Source organism: Mustela nigripes, chromosome 1 (assembly GCF_022355385.1).
Source record: "Mustela nigripes isolate SB6536 chromosome 1, MUSNIG.SB6536, whole genome shotgun sequence".
In the NCBI taxonomy this organism is placed as follows: domain Eukaryota; kingdom Metazoa; phylum Chordata; class Mammalia; order Carnivora; family Mustelidae; genus Mustela; species Mustela nigripes.
This window is the reverse complement of record NC_081557.1, coordinates 206,681,065-206,704,566: the sequence shown is the minus strand read 5'-3', so window position 1 is coordinate 206,704,566 and position 23,502 is coordinate 206,681,065. Positions and strand designations below refer to the sequence as shown.

At 52.6% G+C, this 23,502-nt stretch overlaps 1 protein-coding gene across 2 annotated transcripts in view; it reads right to left on the bottom strand.

The window, feature by feature from the left end:
- The window catches only part of PPP2R2C (protein phosphatase 2 regulatory subunit Bgamma), a 126,868-nt gene extending 103,480 nt beyond the window's left edge, over nucleotides 1-23,388 (bottom strand). The window contains exon 1 of one of the 2 annotated variants that reach the window (XM_059380499.1): nucleotides 23,192-23,388. In XM_059380499.1, coding sequence (XP_059236482.1) covers nucleotides 23,192-23,261 — 70 coding nt within the window. In that variant the 5' untranslated portion in view covers nucleotides 23,262-23,388. Of the gene's footprint in view, nucleotides 1-23,114 lie in introns of both variants that reach the window. The other variant, XM_059380508.1, reaches the window with a different exon arrangement.
- Between the last annotated feature and the right edge of the window lie 114 nt (nucleotides 23,389-23,502).

The window sequence follows — 23,502 nt, the reverse complement described above, 5'->3', positions numbered from 1 at the left end:
CGCCCCAGAAAAGCAAAGGGACCACAGGCCACTGGGCAGAACCCCAAAGGGAATGTGCTACTGGAAGGCCCTACATCAGGTTAAGTGAGGTCTTAGATAACAGGGAGTGGAAGGCAGAGCTGACCCCAGCAGACCACTGAAATGTCCCTGAGGATGGCGTTTCCCGCAGAGAGCCCCTTGGAAGCTCCACCATCAGCCCTAGTCACCAACCAGCCAACCTCGATCCCCTAAGAGGGAGGCTGCAAAGCCAGCCAGGTACCGTGCGCATACCTGCAGACAGGGCCTGGGTGCATTCCACTCAGTGTCCTCCCACCTGGGGGGCGGGCAGCACAGAGGTGGCCTCGGGATGGTTTCTGAAGGAAAGACTTTGCAAAGGGTAGAGAGCCATGAAACCCAGTGCTGGTAAGGATTGGGGAAACGGGCACCAGAGATTTGGCTACCTTACTCAAAATACATGGCACGGGGGTTCACTTGCAGCATCGTGCAAAACAGGGAACAGAACAAAACGAGACAGGCTAGTCTAACAGGTGACAGCTCCATCCCCACCCAGAACTCTCTCCAGCCAAGCATAACTCTCCGGGCCAATTCAGAAAGAACAGTAATTTCATACGGGGCTTCTGCGTGCTCCCAGCATTTTTTATCATATGAATATGTGACGTTAATTTTTTTTTTAAAGATTTTATTTATTTATTTGAGAGAGAATGAGTGAGAAAGAGCATGAGAGAGGAGAAGGCCAGAGGGAGAAGCAGACTCCCCAGGGAGCTGGGAGCCCGATGCGGGACTCGATCCTGGAAGTCCGGGATCATGACCTGAGCTGAAGGCAGTTGCTCAACCAACTGAGCCACCCACGCGCCCACGTGACATTAATTTTTAACAATAAAATGAATTGGATTCTTTTTTAATGACTGTAAAAGAAACTGCTCATAAAAATCCACAAAACACATACTAGAGAGAAAGGAAAATACAGAGCTGTATTGATGCGAGGCCCCTAGGGCCCCCAGGCCTCCGGCTGCCCCATGCCTCATCCGTGGGCCCCAATCCTGGGCTCTGTGCAGAGGACCTCCTGCGTCAAGAAGTCCACCCCATGCACAGCAAGGTGTGTTGCCCAAAGCAGGCAGGAGACTTGTAAATCTACTCAGCGGGGAAGCAAATCTCAAAGCCCCAGGACGCCAGGCCACCTGGACAGCACACGGTATCCCGGCTCCAAGGAGCCAGAATCTTCTCTTCTTTCACCAGAAGGCAAATGCTGGAGAGCTATGATTTCCATGGAAATAGCAGGTCCAGGTGCAGGAACTGGGCTGGGGGCTGGGAGGCAGAGAGCCCTGAAAAGAGGCAGATCCCAATCAGCTGAGAAAGCCACCATGCCTTGTTTTTGTAGGATTCCCTCCTAATTCTGTGTCACTCGTGTTGCGTGTCCCAGATGGCTTTGGGGGCGGAGTCTCAGGCAGCAGCAGAATTAGCTCTGGGAGATGCTGGGTGTGGCGGAAATGGCATACACTCTGGAGTCAGGAAAGGCTGGGTTGAATCCCAAGTCCACCCCCTTGCTGGCTGTGCAAATCTGGGCAGGGAGCCTGACCTCTCTGGGCCTCATTTTTCTCATCGGTGAGGGGCTAGGGGTAAGGGAAAGCCGGCCCCAACCGCAGGTGGTTTTCATGACAAGGACGGTGGTTGGGGCCTCTGGCCAGTCTCTGGCATCTTCTCCACCAATGCCATAGACATCCGCATTTTAACCAGAAATCAGGGTTCTGCCTCTTGCTTTAGTGGGTGTATGGCTACCCAGCTCTTCATCTGGGTCAGGGAAAAATCGAGCAGCAGCTCAGCTGGACTCTGGCAGCTTGCCAAGAGCTTGAAGGAAAACGCCAGATGAGACGCACAGTGGGGTCAGCTTGGGGGATCCGGCCCCGCAGCACCTGCTCAAAGCATGCTGGCCAACAGCGAAGGAAGGCTGACGGGGGGCTGCCGACAAGCGCCATGAGCCATCCTGGACACAGTGCCCACCCCAAGGCCCCAGGGGTACAGGGCGGTCTGTGCACACCGTGGGGGGCCTGGGTTTGGTATCTGCAGCCCACCCACCTTGGAGCTGTGAAGCCCCCACCTCCGTTTCCGTGGCTGTCGATGGGAGGCAATAACAATCCCACACCTACAAGGAGTCCTGAGCCAGGCCTGCCTCCGCTTCCCCCTTTTCGTGCCACCCACTTCCAATTCACTGTTCTAGAACCATCTTCCCCTCTCTTGTTCCTCCTTAGACTCCAGAACTTTCTCAGGACCCTGAGTCTCCCGTTCTCCCCCAAACCAATCTCAACGCCTGCATACAGCATGCCTCAATAAATACATACTGAGCAAATACACGTCTTCCAAGAAGCCCTCCCTGACTTCCCACCACCCAGGACTTCCTCTGGGAAGCCCAGCCCCGAGGCTCCTCCCCGCCACCATCGCAGCACTGACCCCCCCGTCTACCCTGACTGTTCTGGGGACTTCTCAGAACATAGCCCTTGTCAAGCACATCAATGGCCCTCTTCCCCACTCCCAGCAAAGCACCTAACACGTAGTACCAGCTCAATAAACCACGGGCCAAAGATTCGCACCTCACGTAAACGTAAGTCCTCTCAAAACTGAGTCTCCTTCTCAGCAGGGTGAGCCTTCCTCCTCTTCTGCCTCTCTCTCCTCCCAAACATCCCACATCCCCCAACCAAATGCAGCTTCTTACGGTGACAAAGTCCATCTAACACGTGAACACTGGACGTACCCTCTCTCCCGGTCCCTGTTTTTTTGAGCCCTCCGCAACCGACAGCACCACCTCTCAGCGCGGAGAGGGCTGCATTGCTCTTCCTCTGAGAGCAGCCCCGGACCAGGGCCTCGGGTTATAAATCCAGCGAAGCCTGTTTTATGGAGAAGGGGCTGCGCCGCTGATAGGTTTTTATAGCTATGTCTTTCCAAAGCCGAAGCATAATGAATTCCCAGCTACCTCCATGCTATCCCTGCTGCCCCGTGGGGCCCAGTTTGGGGGTGGCCAGGGAGGCAGGCGGGCAGAAAGGACACCCCTGCCTGCCCTCCAGGGCTCCTGGGCCTTCTCTGTACTCAGTAAGCCTTTCCTTCCTCCTCTCCCTGAGGACTCGCCTGGGGTATCTGGAGACCCTATAAATGGCACCCCCATTCCTGCCCGAGCCTGAAGCTCCTCCCCCTGGGTCAGGGAGAGGAGGACTCAGTATGCAGGATCGGGCTCAGCCTGGAGGATGGGAAGTAAGCCCTAACACCAACAAGATTGGCTCTTCCAGAACATAGAAATGACCTCACCCACCCCCACCCCAGGCTTACGTCACAACTTAGACCAAACCCACAAACCAGAGCACCCTCTCCCTGCCCTGGAGTGCTGGAGCAGTGGGGCAGGGTACAGAGGACCCCTCCCGGGACCAGGGCTGGGGATCAGGGCCTCCTGACAGCCTGGACAGGAGACCAGACCAGACCAGAGGGGCAGGGTCCCACTCTGCCTGTGCCTTCCTTAGATGTATAGATGGGTCCAGCCACCTCCTGCTGGCCTGAGGGCCATGTGTCCCTCACAATGACCACACATGTTTCCACGTCCCCCTCAGATCCCAAATGTGTGAAGACTGGAGGACCTGCCTCACTTCCCAGACCCTGTGTCCCCATAATGGGCCCCTGCCCCTGGTCTGGTGCCTTGTGGCCACATGCTACGTTCTGCAGAGAAAACATGGGCATTTCTGCCCTCGAGACAGGCTGCATTTCACCAATGAGGGAACTGAGGCCCAGGGAAGCCTTGTGGCTTCAGCTGCCTTGTCACGCAGCCAGTCACCAGGAGAGCATGCGTCTGCACGAGGTCTCCAAGCCCAACATCATTACCCATCCCCACAACACACCGCCCCTCTCAAGGGACCCCAACCTCCAGGTTTTCAGCTACTGCCCCAGTTTACCACCTGCTGCCCCACGGTCCCCCTAAGGACACACATGTACCTAGCCAAGTGTCCCAGTCTGCGATTTTGTTTTTTCTTTTAATTGGATCATCCCAGGGAAGATGCCATCAGGGAGGTCTACTCGGGGTTCACACGGGGGCCTCCCAGTCCCCCCCAAACACTTCCAAGTTGGGGACTCAGGAAGCCAACTGGAAGCAAAGTCATCTACAGAGGCCTTCACACAAGGCCCGTGTGGGTCCTTGGAGCCAGCTCTGTCCTGCCGGCTGTCCCAGCTCACATTCTCCTGGGGATATATTCACCCTCTGGCCCAGCACAAATTGGGAACCTCCAGAGAACACGGGAGGCACCACAGGAGCCCTCAGGGCTGGGCTGGCCACGCTGCCCCCACGGCGGGCTTGCCTTCCTGCTGCCCGGACTGGCCGCTCCCGTACCCGCCTCCCGCTCCTAGAGACCACGCTGCTAGATGTCCTTCAGGTGGTTCATGCGAGGCTGGGATTGGGGTGGGTCAGGGCCAAGGGTCAAGGTCTTCAGAGCCACCCTGCAGCGTCTTTCCCTGAGATGCCACAAGTTGTTGGGCTCCCTGTACTTGGGGTTCCCTGCTCAGTGGAAGAGGACCTTCTGATGGGAGTAACAAGCACATCTGCTGCTTTACCTCTCTGTCCAGACTTGAGGAGACCCCGAGAAGACACTCTTTTTGGCCCCAGCTTAGAGTGAAGCTAAGGGGCACCAAGAGAGGCTGGGGCAGGTCAATGGCACTCGGGAACATGAACGCAAAGGAACACCAGCCCCGGGGTGACTAGAGTCCCCTTTGGTGCACTTCTGGGCATCAGCTACAAAAGCACCAGGGAGCAAAGCAGGGGGTAAGGGTCCCAAGGCGGGAAAGAGCAGAGTCGGGAGTCAACACAAGTGCCTGCCGCATCAGGAAGCAGCCCAGGTGCACCCCAGCTCCGCCTCCACCTGGCTGGGGGAGTCCTACTTCCCAGGGCCCTCAGTTTCCTCAGCTGTAAAATGGGGAGAATCACTCCTACCTCTTGATGCAAAGAAGATAAGCCAGGTGCCCACTGGCTGGAGAGAGGATAGGCCCACCACGTGTCACCCAGACACCAGCAAATGTTGCAGGAAGGGTGCTGTGGCCGGGTTTCTCCCTGCCTCACCCACGTGCGCAATACCAAGACCGCTTGTGCGGCTTGGTTCTGTCCCAGCGACCCTGAGGCTCATTCCCAGCTGCTCTGACACGGATGTATCTGGATGGCGTATGCCCAGGGAACCAAGCCAGGCACAGAAGACATGCAGTGTGTGACTGTATTTACACGAGGTCCTAAGAGAGGCAGGCAGGCAGCTGGGGGGAGGGAGAGCTGTTGCTTAATGGGTCCAGATCTTCTGCTTGGAGTAATTACGGGGTTTTGGAAATACACAGTGGTGATGGTTGCACAACACTGTGGATGTGATTAGAGGCATTTGTACACTGAAAAAGGGTTAACAGGGCAAATTTTATGTTATGTGTACTCTGCCTCAATTTTTGAAAAATCAATCATGTAATATACCAAACACCATTGCATTGTAGACTTTAAATGGGTGAATTGAAGCAATATGTCAATTGCATCTCAAAAAAGCTGGATTTTTGTGTTTTGTTTCGTTTTATTAATTAAAGGTATGAATACCCACTGGGCCACCAGAGCCGCAGGCTGGCCAGGAGTCCTGAGGGCGTAGGCTGAGCCCATCTGCTTTGGCCAAACCCTAGGCACCTGCCTTTTCTGTAACCTGCATAATCCCTGGTGGACAGAGGCTCTTTCCATTAGCTTTGCTAATACCCAAAGGAAAGGGAACCCCACCCACACACATACTCTTACTCTGAGCCCAGAGACCCAGGGGAGCCTCTATTGTACCCCAATGCTCTCCTGCTCCAGAGGACAGGATCTGGAGGAGAAAGGTGATTGCCTGGGACTCAAGGCTCACCTCTCATTGGAAGCAAGACCCAAAGGTGTTCCTGTCTCCAGCAAAGGAGCAGCCTGGTGGAGGAGGGAGCCAGAGGGTTGGGGGGGAGGGGAGCAGACAGGCTAAAGAAGTCCTTGCAGTGAGACTCTGGTCCCTTCATCTCCCTGAGCTCCCAGCTGCCTGTCTGCTGAATGGGGACAATGATGACATCTGCCTCAGGAACAATGCCCGGACAATACCCACCCTGCCCTGCAGGCACACAGGGGCTCTCACTGAATGGCAAGGCAGCTCCCTTCCCCTCCACCACGTTCACTCACAGCATGGCATCCGTCGCCTGGGGGGCGGATGCCACGTACACTGTGTCTCGGCCGGGCCACCACGCCATTATGGTTTCTAATAAAACTGATTCCATGAGACTGAGCAAATAGGGTGATCCATGAGGTCAGTGTGTCCTTAGAGTCAAGCCAAGCAGAAAACCAGCCAGCACACCTGTTTCTCTTCGGCGTTCCTCCCCCACCTCAGGGGCCCTGGTAAGAAAGAAAGCACCACTCCACCCAAAGCCACCTTCCCTGATGTGGGCACACAACGCAGTGCACCTGCAGAGGGGGAGGGGCGGGGGCGACTCCCGCTGTCCCCAATCCCACCCTCCTCTGCGTTAACAACTTCTGCCTGGGACACACAGGGAGTGACAGGTCTGCGGGAAATCTACCTCCTAAAGAAAGCTTGTAGTCACCTCTTGTTTTCTGTATTTATTTGTTTCCAGCTTCACGGAGATGGAGGTACAATTACGTGTAACATTGGGTAAGTTTAAGGTATGTGAGTTTAAGGTGTTTATTTGATCTCCTCAAATGCTGTAAAATGATTACCACCATAGCATTAGCTAAACTCTCCACCACATCACATGACTGCCATTTCTCCTTTACAATGAGAATATTTAAGATCTACTCTCTTAGCAACTTTGAAGTATGTAAGACAGTGCTATTAACTATCATCACCCTGCTGGATATTCGATCCCAGAGCTGCTTCATCTTGTAACTGGAAGCTTGTACCCTTTGACCAGCATCTCCCCATTTCCCCCACCCCCAGCCCTTGGCAACCACCATCCCCGTCTCCGTTTCCATGACTTTGGCTCTTGTCGATTTCACATGTAAGTGAGATCTTACAGCATGTGTCCTTCCCTGTCTGCCTTATTTCACTTAGCATACTGGCCTCAAGGTTCATCCCCATCACCATGAACTCCATATTTAGACTGGCAAAAGTACAGGATGATTTTTTACTTCTGATCAGAGAAATGGTACGGGGAAGAGGCCTCCGTTTCTGCAGGCCGGTCAGGACGGCAAGGGAAAATGTTCCTCCCTGGCTGGAGATGCAGCCGCTCCAAGGTCAGACCCAGTGCAGAGCTTGGCTCAGCCGGCCATCTGCAGCAGAAGGTTTCCCAACAAGGGCTACGGCACTGTCTCCCATCCCATCTGCTCTTCCACGGTGGACCTGGCCTTTCCCATGTCCAAAGGCAGACTCTACCTCCCCTGGAACCTGGCCTGGCCGGTAACTCAACTGAACGAAAGCCACAGGACTGATGAGGGAGACTCCAAGGAGGTCAGGAAGTCAAGTCTCCCACCTGCTTCTTAGGACACCTGACCTGAGAAAGCCAGCTGCCCCTGAAGGAGTCCATCCACCCTGGGACTGCCATGCTGGAGGGGCTCTGTTGACGGTGGGACTCCGCAATGGCCATGCAGAGCCAATTCGCCCAGCCAAGCCCTACCCAAATTCCTGACCACAGAATCCAGAGGACATGATAAAACGGTTGTTACCTTAAGTCACTAAGATTTAATGGTTTGTCAAGGCATAATAGTTAACATAACACCCACTGTGAGACTCTAGGCGTGCTACCTGACTTTTCCGGGGGCTCTAATTCCTGATACACAAAAGGGAGTCGCTCCCACCACCCCCGAGGTGGGTACACTGTCACCACAACACGTGACAACATAACAGTCAAGAAGTGATAGCTTTGCCTATCATCCTCACCGCCCACCATGGTCATTCGCCCATGAAGCCAAGAGTTATAGACGCAGAGAAAGGTTCGCAGCATGAGTCCTCCCCGCACAGCCGAAGCCCATCACCATCAGACACACATCAAGAGACCGTGAAACAGTCACAAGTCACCAGGCATCACAGCTGAAATCAACTCTCTTTTTCCTTAAAGCAGGAGAGACACAGACCGATGGGTTCACTCTAATCTACGGTTTGGCCAGAGCTGCAGGATACCCATGGACTTATACTTTTGAAGATCACCCAAACAAAAATTTTTGATGAATTTTATTTTTGTTTTAGTGACAACATGAGAGTCACGTCTTTGTTCAAGCCCCTAAGAGCTCTCCTATCCTTTCACCAAGAAATTGCATTCCCAGATACCCAGAGACAAGAATATCCTGAAATATGGGAAGACACTGATGAGGATGATCTCACATCTCACTTTCCAGCACCCATAGCTGGGATGCCGGTGTCCAGGAGTGGGGCTGTTTCTCCACCCTCCCCCCACTGTCCCCAGTGCTGCCAGCCTCAGGAGGACTCTTGTATAGACAGATCATGAAAGGAGGCACAACCCTTCTCCCTCTAAAGGGCAAGCCACTAAACCCTCCCAGCCCACCTCCCCTTTGTGCAACACTCACCTCTACTCCCCTCCCCTGCCCACCCCAGAAGCCTCACTGTAGTGGGAGTGGGGGGAACTTTCTCACCTCTCCCGGAGGTGCTCACACCCCACTGTGATCTTCATTCCCCACCCCACCCCCTCCAGTCCCAATTCACTCTCCAAACCCCCAGAGACCTCTGGCCGGTCTTGCTCCCTCTTCCTCCTGTGCCTGGACAGAGGACCAAGGGCCCTTTCCCAGAAGCAGTCTGGTCTGTCTTTTCATGAACCAGGCCAGTCCTGGGGCTCCAAGACCCCAAAAGTTAATGCTCCAGCAACCCTAGGGCCATGCTTGTTCTCACCGATCTGCTTCTGCCATAGCATCTGAGTACTAAGAACAGCTTCTCTCCCAATCCCTACTGGCTACTCTTTAGCTCTTTTTTTTTTTTTTCTTTTCAGTGTAACAGAATTCATTGTTTTTGTACCACACCTAGTGCTCCATGCAATGCATGCCCTCCATAATACCCACCACCTGGTTCCCCCAACTTCCCACCACCTACCCCTTCAAAACCCTCAGATTGTTTCTCAGAGTCCCTAGACTCTCATGGTTCATCTCCCCCTTCCAATTTCCCTCAACTCCCTTCTCCTCTCCATCTCCCCATGTCCTCCGTGTTATTTCTTATGCTCCACAAATAAGTGAAATCATATGATAACTGACTCTCTCTGCTTGACTTATTTCACTCAGCATGATCTCTTCCAGTCCCAACCATGTTGCTACAAAAGTTGGGTATTCATCCTTTCTGATGGCCTTAGCTCTTGACTCAGCCCAGCCCCCACACTGCCATGGGGTCCCAGCTATGGTGTCCCACTGTCTCTCAGCACCCAGTACGGTGTATCACTACCATCTGTTTATGTCTCCCTGGTTCCAGACCGTCTCCAGGGAGGGGCTGGGCCCAACTCCTCCTTCCCACACCCACTCCCCAATCACCCACACCCCCACTGCAGGCATCCACCCCAGTCTAATGAATGGATCCATACCTAGTTATTGGGTGAATAATTATATGTATGTGATGGGCTATCATGCAGCCATTAAAAAATTATTTACTCGGAAATTATAACAACATGGGGAAATGTTTCAGGATGTTAAATATTTTAATTTTTTTAAAGAATTTATTTATTTTAGAGAGAAACACTGAGAGAGAGCATGAAAGAGGAGAAGGTCAGAGGGAGAAGCAGACTCCTGGTGGAGCTAGGAGCCGCATGTGGGACTCGATCCCGGTGCTCTGGCATCATGACCTGAGCTGAAGGCAGTTGCTTAACCAACTGAGCCACCAGGCACCCAGGATGTTAAATATTTTAAAAGATACAAACTGTATTTATATGGCCATCTAGAGGGGAAGGGTAAACAAGGAAATACAGTAAAACTGGAACATTTCTGGGGCAGTAACATCAAGATATCCACCCCCCTTCTACTTCCTGCATTTTTTAATGTTTCTGTAATGAGATAAAATAGAAAACCAGAATTAATATCTTCTTGCAAGCAGCATCTTAACATACATGAAACTTAGCTCCCACAGTCTGACGATATGGGATACATTATGATGATGGATTATATTTTCACAGCTTCAATAAAGAGCCTTACCTCTCCTTGGGGCTATAAACTATTCCGGGTTGTTTTTATCATCTTTCACATTGAAAGCTGGTGTAGGAGTCACAATCATTCAGCCTCTGACTCCTTCACCCAGTTCATTCCATGATGGATTGTTCGCGAAGCAGACAGGCTGGCTGGAGGTCTGCGTGATGAGTGCCGTGGAGGGAAGGCATGTGTCCCACTCACAGTGATCCACGGGCTGCGTGACCATTGCCACAGCAAGGAATTTGCATTATTTAATATTCTTGAGTTGCTGACTTCAATAAGGAAACTGACTGTACTCCTTCAGCCAGGGCTTAGAACATCACTGTGGAGGGGCAATGTGGTACACAGCACATTCAGAATGAAAACAGGGAGTTCTCAGTTTGGGGGACAACAAAACTGATGGTGTATGCCCACATCATTCAAAGTGATCTTTTGCTTTTTTTTAAGATTTTATTTATTTATTTGACAGAGAGAAAGATCACAGGTGGCAGAGAGTCAGGCAGAGAGAGAGGGGGAAGCAGGCTCCCTGCTGAGAGAGAGCGCAATGCAGGGCTTGATCCCAGGACCCCGAGATCAGGACATGAACCGAAGGCAGCGGCTTAATCCACTGAGCCACCCAGGAGCTCCATTCAAAGTGATCTTGATAATCAGTGTGGAAATTACATATACCCTGTGACTTTTTTTTTGGTATTTTATTTATTTATTTATTTATTGAGGTGGTATGTTTGGAAGCACAGGGGAGAGACAGAGGGAGAAGGAGAGAGAGAGAGAATCTCAAGCAGACTCCGTGCTGTGTGCAAAGCCTGACATGGGGCTGAAACTCAACCACCCCGAGATCATGACCTGAGTCAAAAACAAAAGAGTCCGATGCTCAACTGATGGCACCACTAGGCACCCCAATGTTCTGTGACTTTAAAAAAAAATCTTTAAGTCTTAAAAAATTCTCTTACTGACAGTTTTAAGTTATAGAGAAATTTTTAAAATAGCGAAAGCAGTATTTAGTACGGTAATTTTAAAACCTCAGAAATATCAAGAATTCAAGTGTTTTTATTTCTTTGTAATAACAAATGCGTGGGGGAGTCATTTGGACAGTGCTGCTTCCGTTGACCATCCAACTGCTGGCACCCTGTCTGTGCCTTGGAGACCCATCCTCCCAAGCTCAGGTCAACTCCTATGATTTTACCCCACATGCTTCCAACACCAGGAAACATCTTCTAGAGTCTACTGACTCCCACATTCTGTGTAGCTGGCTGCATGTGAGAGTCCAGTCGGCAATTTCTTCTCTAACTCTGCTCACCTTCCCCACATCCCTATTTCTGCTCTAGCTGGGTCACTTTCACTCCCCTGCTGACCACTATCTGTTGGCCAATTTCCCCTTTTTGATTTGCCACTTGTGTAAAGCATCGCATGGGTTTCTCAGGGGAGACAAGGAGGTGGTGCTGCCACGTGCTTTGCTGTCTGTGAACTAACAGATATGCGGTGACCAGCCAACGGCAGACACTGAAAGAAGTGACCGGGCCGTGGTCCACAACATGCACCTGTTATTTACTGAGTGATCTGCACATTGAAAAGGTAGCAGCAACATTTTTGCTTTATGCATTTCCCCACGGTCACTGCGCCATGGTAACTCAAGTCTGATCTGTGTGGCTATGGGTCTGGAGTGATTTAACAGGAACACGGGCACTGAAATCTACACCTATCTAAACTTTGTAAAGAGAAGACTATGTGCTCAGAGGATGTGGCTAGGCAGAAGGGTGGCTTTTATTCACTGGGTCACTCAGACACATTCTTACCCAGCACCCGGTGGGTGGCAAGTGCTGAGCTATGTAAGACAAAGCAGATGTGTCCAATATCTGTATCTACTGACATTTCATGGAGCAGGACTCTGGGTCCTAGGTTTCAGAAAGGCCTGGCTGCCAGTCCTATCTTATGATGTGAGCTGAGTCACTGTCCTGGCTGGGACTGGGAGTGAGGGTTCTTTGGTTATAAAGAACAGAAATGACACAGGCAAACACACATAAGAAGGAAGTCCCTGGAAGGTTCTGGAAGAGCTACAGAATCAAGGAGAGCACCATAGCTAGATAAGGCATCTCAGAAGGAGCAGGAGCTGGGCACAACTGGGAATTCAATCTGGGAATCCAGGACTATTCCAGTTCTCCACTGCTATGTAATAAATCTCAAAACTCAACGGCTTCCAACAGAAACCACTGTTCTTGCTCATGAACCTGCCATCTGGCCAGGTCTTGGTGAAGATACTTACACCCCCTGAGCAATGTGACCAGGCTCTCCCAGCTGATGAAGGATGAGGAAGACCCTGGAAGGAGAGAGGAGCATGCCCCGGGGCTGACTCCTAGGATACAGGCAAATGCCCATCAGCCTTCTAGACCCATCAGTCAACTGGGAGCCAGACACAGTCTGGGGGGTAAAACTGTAATCTTTCCAGAAGAGTAACGAATGTCTTCCACACTCAGTGATCTGGAAATGGGATAGAGGACGGGTCTCAAACAGGAAAGGCCTAAGAGACAGAACACCCTCATTCAGGTGCAGGACTCGGGATCCTAGTTCAAACCCAGTAATTAGAAAAAGGCATTTGTGAGACAAGTAGGGACCTTGCCAGGATGACTGAGTGTTCGGATGGGAAGGCATGAGTACTCATTCTGGTAGGGCTGGTGGTGGCACTTGGGCAGGCAAGATGTGCCCTGGCCTGCTGAGGGAGTGGGGAGATGACCAGAGGGCTGAACTGGCTTAAAAAGTTCTTCAGCCAGAAAGAGAGGAAAGTCAACGAAGGGGGCATGGTGCAATCTTCAGAGCGGCTGGAGCAAGGCCACTGGAGAGCAGCAACTCCAGATTCAATTTCCTCTACCTCTGTACATACTTGGAAGTTTCCTTAAAACCTTTTTGAAATTGGGGTGCCTGGGTGGCTCAGTGGGTTAAGCCTCTGCCCTTGGCTCGGGTCATGATCTCAGGGTCCTGGGATCGAGTCCCGCATTAGGCTCTCTGCTTGGCAGGGAGTCTGCTTCCCCCCCCTCTCTCTACCTACTTGTGATCTCTCTCTGCCAAATGAATAAATAAAATCTTTAAAAAAAAAATTAAAAAAAAATAAAACCTTTTTGAAATTGAAAAAAAAAAAAAAGCTAAAAGCTCATCTGATAATACAAATGACTGCGCCTTTTATGGAGATTTATGTCTATATATAGAGATTTTACCCAATACTCACAGAAAGTATCACAGGTGGGGACCCAGGTTCTGAGGAGGAAGCACCTGCCAGCTGGGCCAGGACCAGAGTTCAGGCCCCAGGGACCCATGCCCCAGCACTGGCAGACTCTGGTGTCAAGGCCACCATCTCCTCAGGGCAGAGGAAGGCAAGAGGCCAGGCAGGCCCAGAGGAAGCCCCAGGCCTGAGCTGGTGATCCTATCCCTGCTTGGGGCAGCTGGGACCTCTGAGCTGTCTTTGTACTGCCTCAATGGGCCATTCAGCCCAGGACTGTGGAGGACAATAGCTTCTACTGTACAAGGAGGCAGGGCCCATCCTGGACAGCGCAGTGGCTCCCAGGTGGACCCTTTACCCCAAGCTGCCTGGCAACTGCTTCCTAGGCTCAGGCCAAGGACCCCAGACATGGTCAAGAGACAAGAATATGTCCCTTCATGGGGCACCTGGGTGGCTCAGTGGGTTAAGCCTCTGCGTTCGGCTCAGGTCATAGTCTCGAGGGTCCTGGGATGGAGCCCCGAATCAGGCTCTCTGCTCAGCGGGGAGCCTGCTTCTCCCTCTCTCTCTGCCTGCTGCTCTGCCTACTTGTGATCTCTCTCTCTCTCAGCCAAATAAATAAATAGAATCTTAAAAAAAGAAAAAAACAATATGTCACTTCGCACACGCTATTCTTCATGCCTGGAATGTACTCAAATGCCATGACCCAAAGGGCATCACTTCCTGACCTGGAGAATACCACTACTCCCTTCAGTGCCAAAGCACCTGTCCTCTGCAGAGCTGTGGCCAGCCCCCCACGTCCACCCCCCGTGCAGGGGAGGGGATCCCTCCTGCTCCTGGCCCATCTCAATTGCCTTTAACCACACACATGGGCATGACAGATGCATTCATTGCCACAAGTTCAGCCTGAGCACCACACCAGGTATTCCTGGGCTCAAATGCCACACCCTCCTAAGCCAGGCAAGTAATCAGATCTCAACAGATCTCCCGTCCCTGCCCTGTTGGTCCCTCCACAACAGGTGGAGGTCAGGAGTGTGGGTTCTGCAGGCAGACAGCCTGTGTCCAAACCCCAGCTCTGCCCCTTATGCATGGTACTCAGGGCCAGCTCTCAGCTCTCTCCCCTATAAAATGGGGAGAATACATACAACACTGGATTTTGTCAGGAACCAGTAAGAGAGGTACTTAGCATCACACCGGGTATATAGTATGCAGTCAGTAAATGGTTAATCATATTAATGGTTATTACATTTGTTTTACAATTATTTAATACTGAAGTCCACATGGGTCATTTTGCACGAGGGCCGCTGGCTGCCAGTGTGGTCGGAAAGGGGCATCTCTCTTGCAGGGCCTGATTTAGCCAGCAGGACTCCCCAGGGCACTCTGTGGGGGGCAGCTCTCTCTCAGTGGCATTTGAGACCCTGGGAGAGACAGCCTGTGCTTTCAAGGACACAGCCTGGCTCCTGTCCACAGAATGAAACCAGGAGCACCGAGCTCTCGAAACATGCCTTCTAGGACCTGGATTCTTTGCCCCAGAAACAGTGAGACTGGAGAAGCAGGGGCTCTGGGGGAGAGCAGAGAATAGACAGCAAACTATTCTGTGTGCCAGCAGGGAGACCCGAGTGGGGAGACAGAGTTGCAGCCCGCAGGGGCTAGTGGAACGACATCACCAAGCAGAGCCCCAGGGGAGAGGGTCTGAGTGGGTGTGAAACAGGGGGCCCGGGGGCTGCTTTCTGATACTGTCCTACCTGATGGTATGGCAGGGTTTAATGCTGGCCATCCATCCTTCTTCCCTCCCTGTGTCTTCCTAGCTGCACTGTCAGGCCTAGGACTCCACAGCCCTCCTGTTTTCTTCCTACCTGGGTGAATACCCCTACCCTGCCCCAGACTTCTCATTCTCCTTCCTTTAGATGTTGGCGAACTCTGGGCTCTGCCTGAGTTCTCTCCTGTCTGGGCTCTGACCCGACCCGCACCCTCCCTGTCCAGCCACACTGGCTTCTTTTGTGCCCAGACCTCAGTGGCAGCTTCAGAGATAATAGTCCGACAAATGAATGAGCGAGTGAGTAAATGAATGCCAGCAATGAACTTGCTCCTCAGTGTTGCACGTCCAGCATCTCATGTCCCCCCAGCTTATAAGGGGGAGCAGTAAATGTCTGTTGAACAAAAGGAAAAAGAAATGTCCCACCTCATTGGTATTCAGACATAAACTGAAACAAATATCTTTCATTTACGATATCTGCAGAGGTCAGATGAATTACGATACCAAATGCTGATCAGCAGGTGGTAAAACAGAAAAATTCTCTGGAGAATAATTTGGCAATATGTGTCAAGAACATTAAACACACTCATAATTTTTACATAAAATTGCGTGCACAGGGTTCTCTCGTAAGAAATTATTCCAGACTTAAAGGGAGGGATGGGAGTAGGGTGTCCTCATTCATAGAAAGGGCTCGTTCACTTGGCGTTAGTTATATGAGAAAAAAGGCCACCTCATTATCCAACATCAGGGGGTGATTAATTGGACCATGGGACACCCATCACAGCAACAATGTGCAGCCCATTAAGGATGGAGTTTGGGGGCGACGCTGGGGTTACCAGTTGGGTACCTTCTCTCCCCACCCCGCTAGCACTTGAGATCACACAGGGAAGGTGGACAAGAGGGCAATCAAATCTGCCTTATTAATGGTAATGGTGGGAGGAGCTAGGGACCCCTAGTCTACTGCCCCTCCTCTTGGACCTGTGGGGAGAGAGAAGTCTAAAGACTGGAGACTGCAATGAAAGACCTATGGGCATTTCCTTGGAACAGCCCACCCTGAGGGCCCAATGGGTAGGGGAGGAGCACCGAGCGACCTTTAATATTTTAACTCCGCCCACTATGGAGAAGTTGCCCAATGAGTGACAGACTCTCACATTTCCACCAATCACAAAAGCGAAGAGGGGGTGGGAGGCGGGCCAAGAGTTCTTTCCCCCTGGAATTCCAGCCTGTCCCCTATGGCAAAGCAGAGCCAATTCTATCATTTTTAGGGCCCAGTGCACAATGAAAATTCAGAGCACCCTGTTCAAAAAGAGGGGGAAACTGTAATTAAAGATACTAAAAAATAATGCTCTTTCATTTTCCCCTAGACTTGCCATGGTGTCATTTGCCACTTCTTGCCAATAGAAAAAAAAAGAAAGAAAGTTTAAATTATAGCATGGATTTTGCCACTCATCATTCTATTATGCAATTCCAGTTTTAAATGCAAATAGGAGAGTATTTAACTGGAAAGCAGAGTCACTGAAATACACACTTTGTAACTGGTAGCTTCCATAGGCATGTGTCTTTTCCTCTTACAGGGCAGCGGGAACACAACACCAAACCAGCTCATCTGGCTTTTCTTCCCTTTTTGGTGCTTGCACATTCCACACGCAGCTCCTGTCCCCTTGGCTCAGTGATGAACAGGCGTTGAAAGGGAAGGACTGTGGCTGTCCCACCCTTCCGTTCCCTGCTGGGTCCTCCTGTTCGGCATCAGTGATCAGCTCACACAAGGACGTATCATGGGTAAGGGGGTATGACAACCGGGTTCCTTGTTCCCTCGAGCTCCTTGGAATGTCACTTTCTCCCTTCTGTGTCCAAATCAGGTTCTGGTTCACAGGGAAAAGAGTGGCTTCTCCACACCGTCTGCTCCCACCGCTGCCTACAAGGTTGTGGGCACATCCATCCAGGGTGCGAGCAAGACCGTGCGGGAGCTCAGCGACACTCAAAGTGCACATAAGTTAAGTGTGTACAGAAGCCACACAAAACAGCCGAAACACGTGTTGTGGGCATCACCTCTGCTCAGGCGCCTGCTCCACTGTACCATCAGATGTCACTTACAAAAACGCGGATTTGGAGATAAAATTATAAAACTTTCAACATGGCCATGGCAGAGTACGAAACCAAAAACAGGCCTCCTGAGTGTGGAGGGCCCCACGTGACTGCACGGGTTGTACAACCAGGAAGCCCGCCAAGCACTGGAGAACTCTATTATAAGCTCATGTTTCATTTAAAAAATCGCCTTCAACACGGTTTATATGGAGCGATTACAGCTTTTATTAAACACAGACGTGGGCATTAAAAAAAGACTGGAAGGAACTATCACAAATTGCTAACGATGTGCATCTTAGTGCAGCCGGCTGGAGACTGTGTTTCTCGTCCCCATGGCGACTCCAGTCCTGTCCATTATACCGGGGGTGACACACAGTCACGCTTCCGGACCTACAGTCCCCTCTTACGAAAAGGTCCCCTGGCTCTGCGGGCTTCAAGGATAAAAACCGAAAGCTGGAGCACGTTAAGACAACCAGGAGATGATGTGGAAAATTTTATTAGAATCTGATTCCCATCTTGCAGAAAGAAAATGAGAAAAAGCCTACCCCATGACTGCACCATCCCTTGCCTTGGAATTGATTAGAAATAAACGAGTGTGTTGCTTACAGTGTAGCCCAATGTGGTTTGGGGAAACTGGTAACAACAGGAAGCCCTTTGGAGTCAGCGTGGCCTTTGCTTCTCCCGGCCATGTGACAACCCAGGGCAGGAGGCTGTGCAAGGAGACTGAGGCTCAGAGAGGTGACGTGGCTGAACAGAGAACACCCAGCAGTGAGCCCCCATACCCTAGAGCTGCCTTTGCTGCCCCCACCCCTGAAATGGAGACAGTATGACCTTGGGAAACTTCAGGATTGCTCCTGGAAGTGATATTCCTAAATGGAAGGAAGATGTGGAGATCCAGAAGTCCACTGCTTGATTTTCCAAACCAAACGTTGGCTCTGCCCACTGTCCCTCTGGACTGGCTTGAAGGCAGAGCCACAAGGGACCTCTCTGAGCCTCCACTTCCCGGTGAAGTGGGGACAGGGTGGGGTTAGCCAGTTTGATGGTGGTTCTTAGGTTCTACTCTAACTGTACCCCAAAGGAGCAGGCATCATTGTTGGCAGACCAGGATTATTAGGCACTGACTGGGTCCAGGGCTCTGGGCCGGACATGTTTATACACATCAAGCCGTTGCACGCCATGAGTTCATGAACAGTGTTCCTTCCACAAAGCAGGGTGGGGAGCTCACGTCATGTTACCATATCAAACAACACTATGTCCCTCATTTCAAGTGATCAAAAGCAGCAATCCAGAGAAGATGCTAAGGTTCTGAGACTGTGTGACCCACTGAGACGGTGAACCCAGAGTCAGACCCTACCGGGGATGCGGGTCTCCTGACACCAGATCCTGGGATCTCTCATCAGGCTGGAAATGATTCCATGGGACAGCGGAGAAAGGGAAACCAGAACTGGGCAGCTTTGACTTGAGTACAATGAAAGCCATCACAGAGGATTTCTCAAGCAGTGAATGAACACATCAAACTCCCTCTTGGTTTCAGGGATCTCAGATGTTGGCCGTGAGTGACAAGGGAGCCTTCTGGTCTTCCGGATAACCAGGAAAGAGGTCGTTGCTGGCTACAAGTCACAGAAACTTAGCTTAAGGTGTGAAGCGATGAAGGAATGTGCCAGCCCATGAAACTGGAAATCCAGAGGTGGGGGAGGGGGGCAATCAGCGAATCACAGAGACCCCAGCAGCCACTCACGCTCTGCCTGGGCACCAAAAGCATTGTCACCTTAGGGTTCACTCCCTTCGTGGTCTCAAGGTGGCTGTGGGCAACAATGCGGGGGTGGGGGGGGGGCTTTCCTATCCCTTCACAAGAGAGAGACTGACTTCCTGCAGCTCTACTGTCCACTCAAGCCCATGTGCATTCTGGAACCACCACTGCAAGAGGGATGCACGACCCCAGGACCAATCCGACCCAGCCTATGGCCAGTTCTCTGGTTGAGAACCGCTATGCTCTTGGTGAGGTGAGGGGTCGGCTTTTGGGGAGATCAGCCTCAGTACCCTCCATGGGGGGCAAATTTGGGTCCCACAAATAGCACACCTCCCCATTGTGGTCTAGGCCTGGGCAGAAGGCCGACAGGATCCCCACGCAACTAGTCCAAAACACAAGAACAATTCCATGCTGCAGAAACTGCCCAGCTGCTGGTTTCAGACAGGCTGATGACAGTCTCCTGACCCTAACAACTCCCTGTCCCAGTCCCTGCTTCATTTCCTCAGCCTGGGTGGCTCTGAAATCACATGCAACACGCGAGGACAGTGAGCATATGGGGTCAGGGAAACAGAGGAGTCTTTCTGTGGATCCAAGAGGCACGCAATGCATGTACGACAGAGGTTCATGGCTGATATGCTCAAGGGAGAAAAGCTGGGACTGGGGTGCTAGCAGGAAAGCACGCCCTCAAGAGCCTTCCCCTTCAGGTGCCTGGGAATGACCACTGCAACCTCCCCTGGGGTGTGAGCCCCCAAAACCCTGCGTCTGGCCCCTAACTGCCTGCCCAGGGCCACACCCAGCAGAAGACAGGCCCCTAAACACTGATGACAGAAGGGGAGGAAGAGGTTTGTAGATCAGACTAGCCTCGAGACGCCCACTTCATTCACCTCAAAGCTGAGCTACATGGCTATAGCAAGGGAACACAGCCAGGAAGCATTCCTTCCTGGGCCATATCTGGCTCTTGAGAAGTCTAAACCCACAGGACTTGCTGGTACTCTCTTACCCCTGGCAATCCTTCTCCCAAGGGTCCAGGTCCTTCTACTGTCTTGAGAGATTCAACTGTACTGCTCTCCCCAGCACCCTCCCCACAAACTTTCCAAAGTTCTGTGTCCCAGGGTGGCCTGCACCCATGCTTGTGGTGACAACACTCTATCAGCTGAGCTGAGCCAAGAGTTAAAGGGGGTCAGGGTGGGGTGGGGTGGAGGAGTCTGCTCTGACAAATTCATACCAAGGTGTGAATGACTAACAAAATCTAAACTCTTCCCAAACTGTTTGAGATTTTACAAGTGGAGATTCAGGCACTCAAGCAGGACTCCCACTGGCAAAGATGACATTTAACTGAAAACCTAAAGGATGAGGAGTCAGCGGTAAGAAGAGCAGGAGGGGGTGGTCAAGATAGAGAACGCAGCCAGTGCAAATGCTGTGAGGCAAGGAAAAAAAAAAATGACCTGCTTAAGGAACAGGAAGTAGACCAGAGTCACTGGGGTGTGGTGAGTGAGTGTTTGTGAGCCAAATGACCAGGTGGAACAGGAATTTGTACACCTGGGTCTTTCGCAAAATCTCAGCATCCATTATCTGCTCGTGAAGCTCTTCCAGGAACTGTATTAATTACACCCGTGCCCCTGATTAAATACCTCCAGCTGACCAAGCACTGTGCTGGGTATTTTCTGTATTAGCATAATCACCGATCATCCCAACAGTAATAACGTGAGATAAGTTATGATTATTTCTCCCTTTACAAAGGGAGAAAGTGAGACTCAGAAAGGTTTAATAACTTGTCTAAGATTACACAGCATGAGAAGAGTCAGAAGGAGGCTTTGAACGTAAGTCTAAGTGACATCCAAATTCGTAACCCACCCAGTGAGGGAGCATAAAATGCCAGGTGCAGTGCTGGGCAAGTCCATCTTCATGCAGGGCAGCCAGAAACCGCATCTAATTCTAATTATGACAATCACAGCTCTTGCTTCCTCTCCTAGACCCTACTCTCCCCGAGGACAGGAATTTCTGATCTCACTCGTCTCTGCACGGCAGCCCCCAAGTCCTACGCCCTACACATACAGGCACTCAGTTTGGGATGTGGACAAGGTCAAGCCTCGGTTCCTTCTATAAAATTGGGAGGCGATGTACACGAGATCTTGCATGAGGCCCCGGCACACAGTAGGTGTTCAACAAACTTCAGCTGCTAGTTAACAATTTACATCTCCAAGGCTGCTCCCTCATCCACTGTCCCACTGGCCCCTCCCAGAAACCCTGAGACCTTGTAGGCAGGATGGTATTCTCACTCCCATTCTACAGATGGGGAAACCGAGACTTAGTGAGAAGGGCTTTCCCTCAATAGCACAGAGCTCCCTTCTAGAACATAGGCTGCCCAAGGACAGCATCTTTGTCTAGTCCCCAGGGCCAAAACAGTGACTGGCACATAGTAGGGAAATATTTGCTGAATGAATGAAGAGGAATTAAAAACATCACTTCTTTCTCAAAGGATGCACTTCCCCCTTGCTCTGCTCTGGTAAGAGGCAATAAATTTCTGGAAGCAAGCTAGAAGCGTGGTGGGGTAGATAAAGAAGGAATTAATGTTTGCAAATGTCCGCTATGGGTCAGGCATAGGGGGTTTTACTTTTAATCAGAGTCCTGCATCCTATCCCATCATCCTCAAGGTTGAGATGAGAAAACAGAGGCTTTCTGCAGAAAGCCAGACCGGAATGACCTGCCAAGATCCCCTCTCAGCCAGAGCCAGACCACAAGGGCACCTGCCAACAACCCAGAGGCCTCTCACCCTCTACGCTCAGCAGCCTGCGCGCAGAAAAAAAACACCCCGACGCACGCTGACTCTACCTCACCCTCACCAAGGCAGGCCACAAAGAGCCGCTTTCAGCTCCCTGGGCCCCAGAAAGCCCGAGCTTGGGGGCTGAGCCCTCACCCAGCCAGGCAGCCTTACCTCCTTCCCTTTCCCCTCCCCCACCAGCAAAGCGTGACTCAGCGGTTCTCTTCCCGGGAGCGGGGAGCGCCACCTCTCAGCGTCCCTCCGCCCAGGATACACATCAAGCCTCAGCTCCCCGGGACGGGACACTGGGGTCCCGCCCTGCGCTCGCCCCGCGCTCCTGGGCCTCCGCGGGACTCCGGCTTGGACTCGGCCTCATTTCCGGCAGAGCCAGGCACTAGACCGCGGACAGTACCCGGGAGTCGATTCCCAGCCGCCAAGCCCACACAAGGTTCCCTGACACCGGCACCCACGCGCGCCAGCCCCGCGGAACGCCTTGCGCAGGGCCCCTCCCACTGGGGGCACCCACCGGGGGACATCTTGCTACCAACCCACCAACACTTATGCAGACAGTTTATCGGCCGCTAGGGAAGGTTCAAGCAGTCCCTAAACCCAGGAAGGTCTCCAGCGCAAGTGTCCCCTCTGCCGCATGCTGACACCCCGCGGCTAGCGATCACCCCATCTTCAATCAGGGATTCGCTCCGCAGGCCCCTGGCTGCGGTTTGGGAGCTGTTCCCCACCATTCTCTGGGCAAGCTGAAGGAGAGAGACCCTTGGAAGTCACAGGTCCATCAGCGCTGACCAGCGGGATTCTACCACCTCGGGGTGGGGGTTGGGCTTGGGCCTGTTGGACCAGTCTGGGGGATTTCAAATGCAGGGCCCCTTTGGGAAGGCATGTCCCACTTTTAGGGGAAAATTCTGCCAGTTTGGAGCCAGCTCTTTCTGTCTCAGTATAACTCACCGGGAATAAAAGACCAACCCCAAACGGGCCGCCGTCTCCCACCCACGAGGGGCCCCTGCCTTTAGAGGTACAGGCAGTGCCCAGGGACAGCGAGCCTCTTGGGGGGGAGGGTCTGGCCTTGGGTTTTTTTTTTCCCCCGTGGTTCCCTCTTCGTCTCTGGGGAGTGGGCAGCCTAGAAAATTCTGTGGGCTTTGGGCAGGGCTGAAATGGCAAACCCAGGATTCTAAACCACTACATCTCCCTGGATTTCTTCACCAGATTAACCGCAGGAATGGCCTTTTTACAAATGATGGCCAGGGCCGATACAGGATGTCACACGGGCCTGGGGGCCGAAAGCTGCCTGCCGGAGGGCGGCGCGGAGGAGGGCGCTGGGCAGCGGAGGCCGGCGCCCTCAGGCTCCCTCCCTCCGGGACCCGGGGCAGGGTGGGGTAGGGTGGGGTGGGGGGGACACGACACACAGCGCGCGGTCCAAACCTTCGGAGGGCATTCGGTGCGACGGCATCCCCACGCCGCGGCCGGCCGGAGGGGGCCTCAGACAACACGTACGTTACCTTCAGTCACATAGCTGTGGTCCCGCAGGAAGCTGTGGTTAATTTTCCGCGTGTCCGTGTCCTCGCCCATTGAAGGCCGTGCCCGGTGCCCTGGGCATGCCCCGCCGCCGCACACCGATGCAATCCGCAGAGGTCGCGCCGGGCGCGCGGGCCATGCCGCCGCAGCCTAGCAGGGGCGCGGGCCGCCGGGGCCCCGGGGGGCGGGCATCGCGGCCGGGGGCGGCCTGGGACGGGCGGGGCGGCCGGGGCGGGCGCCGCGGTCAGGCGAGCGCGCGGCGGGCGGGCGGTGGCCGCGCGTGGGGGCACTGTTA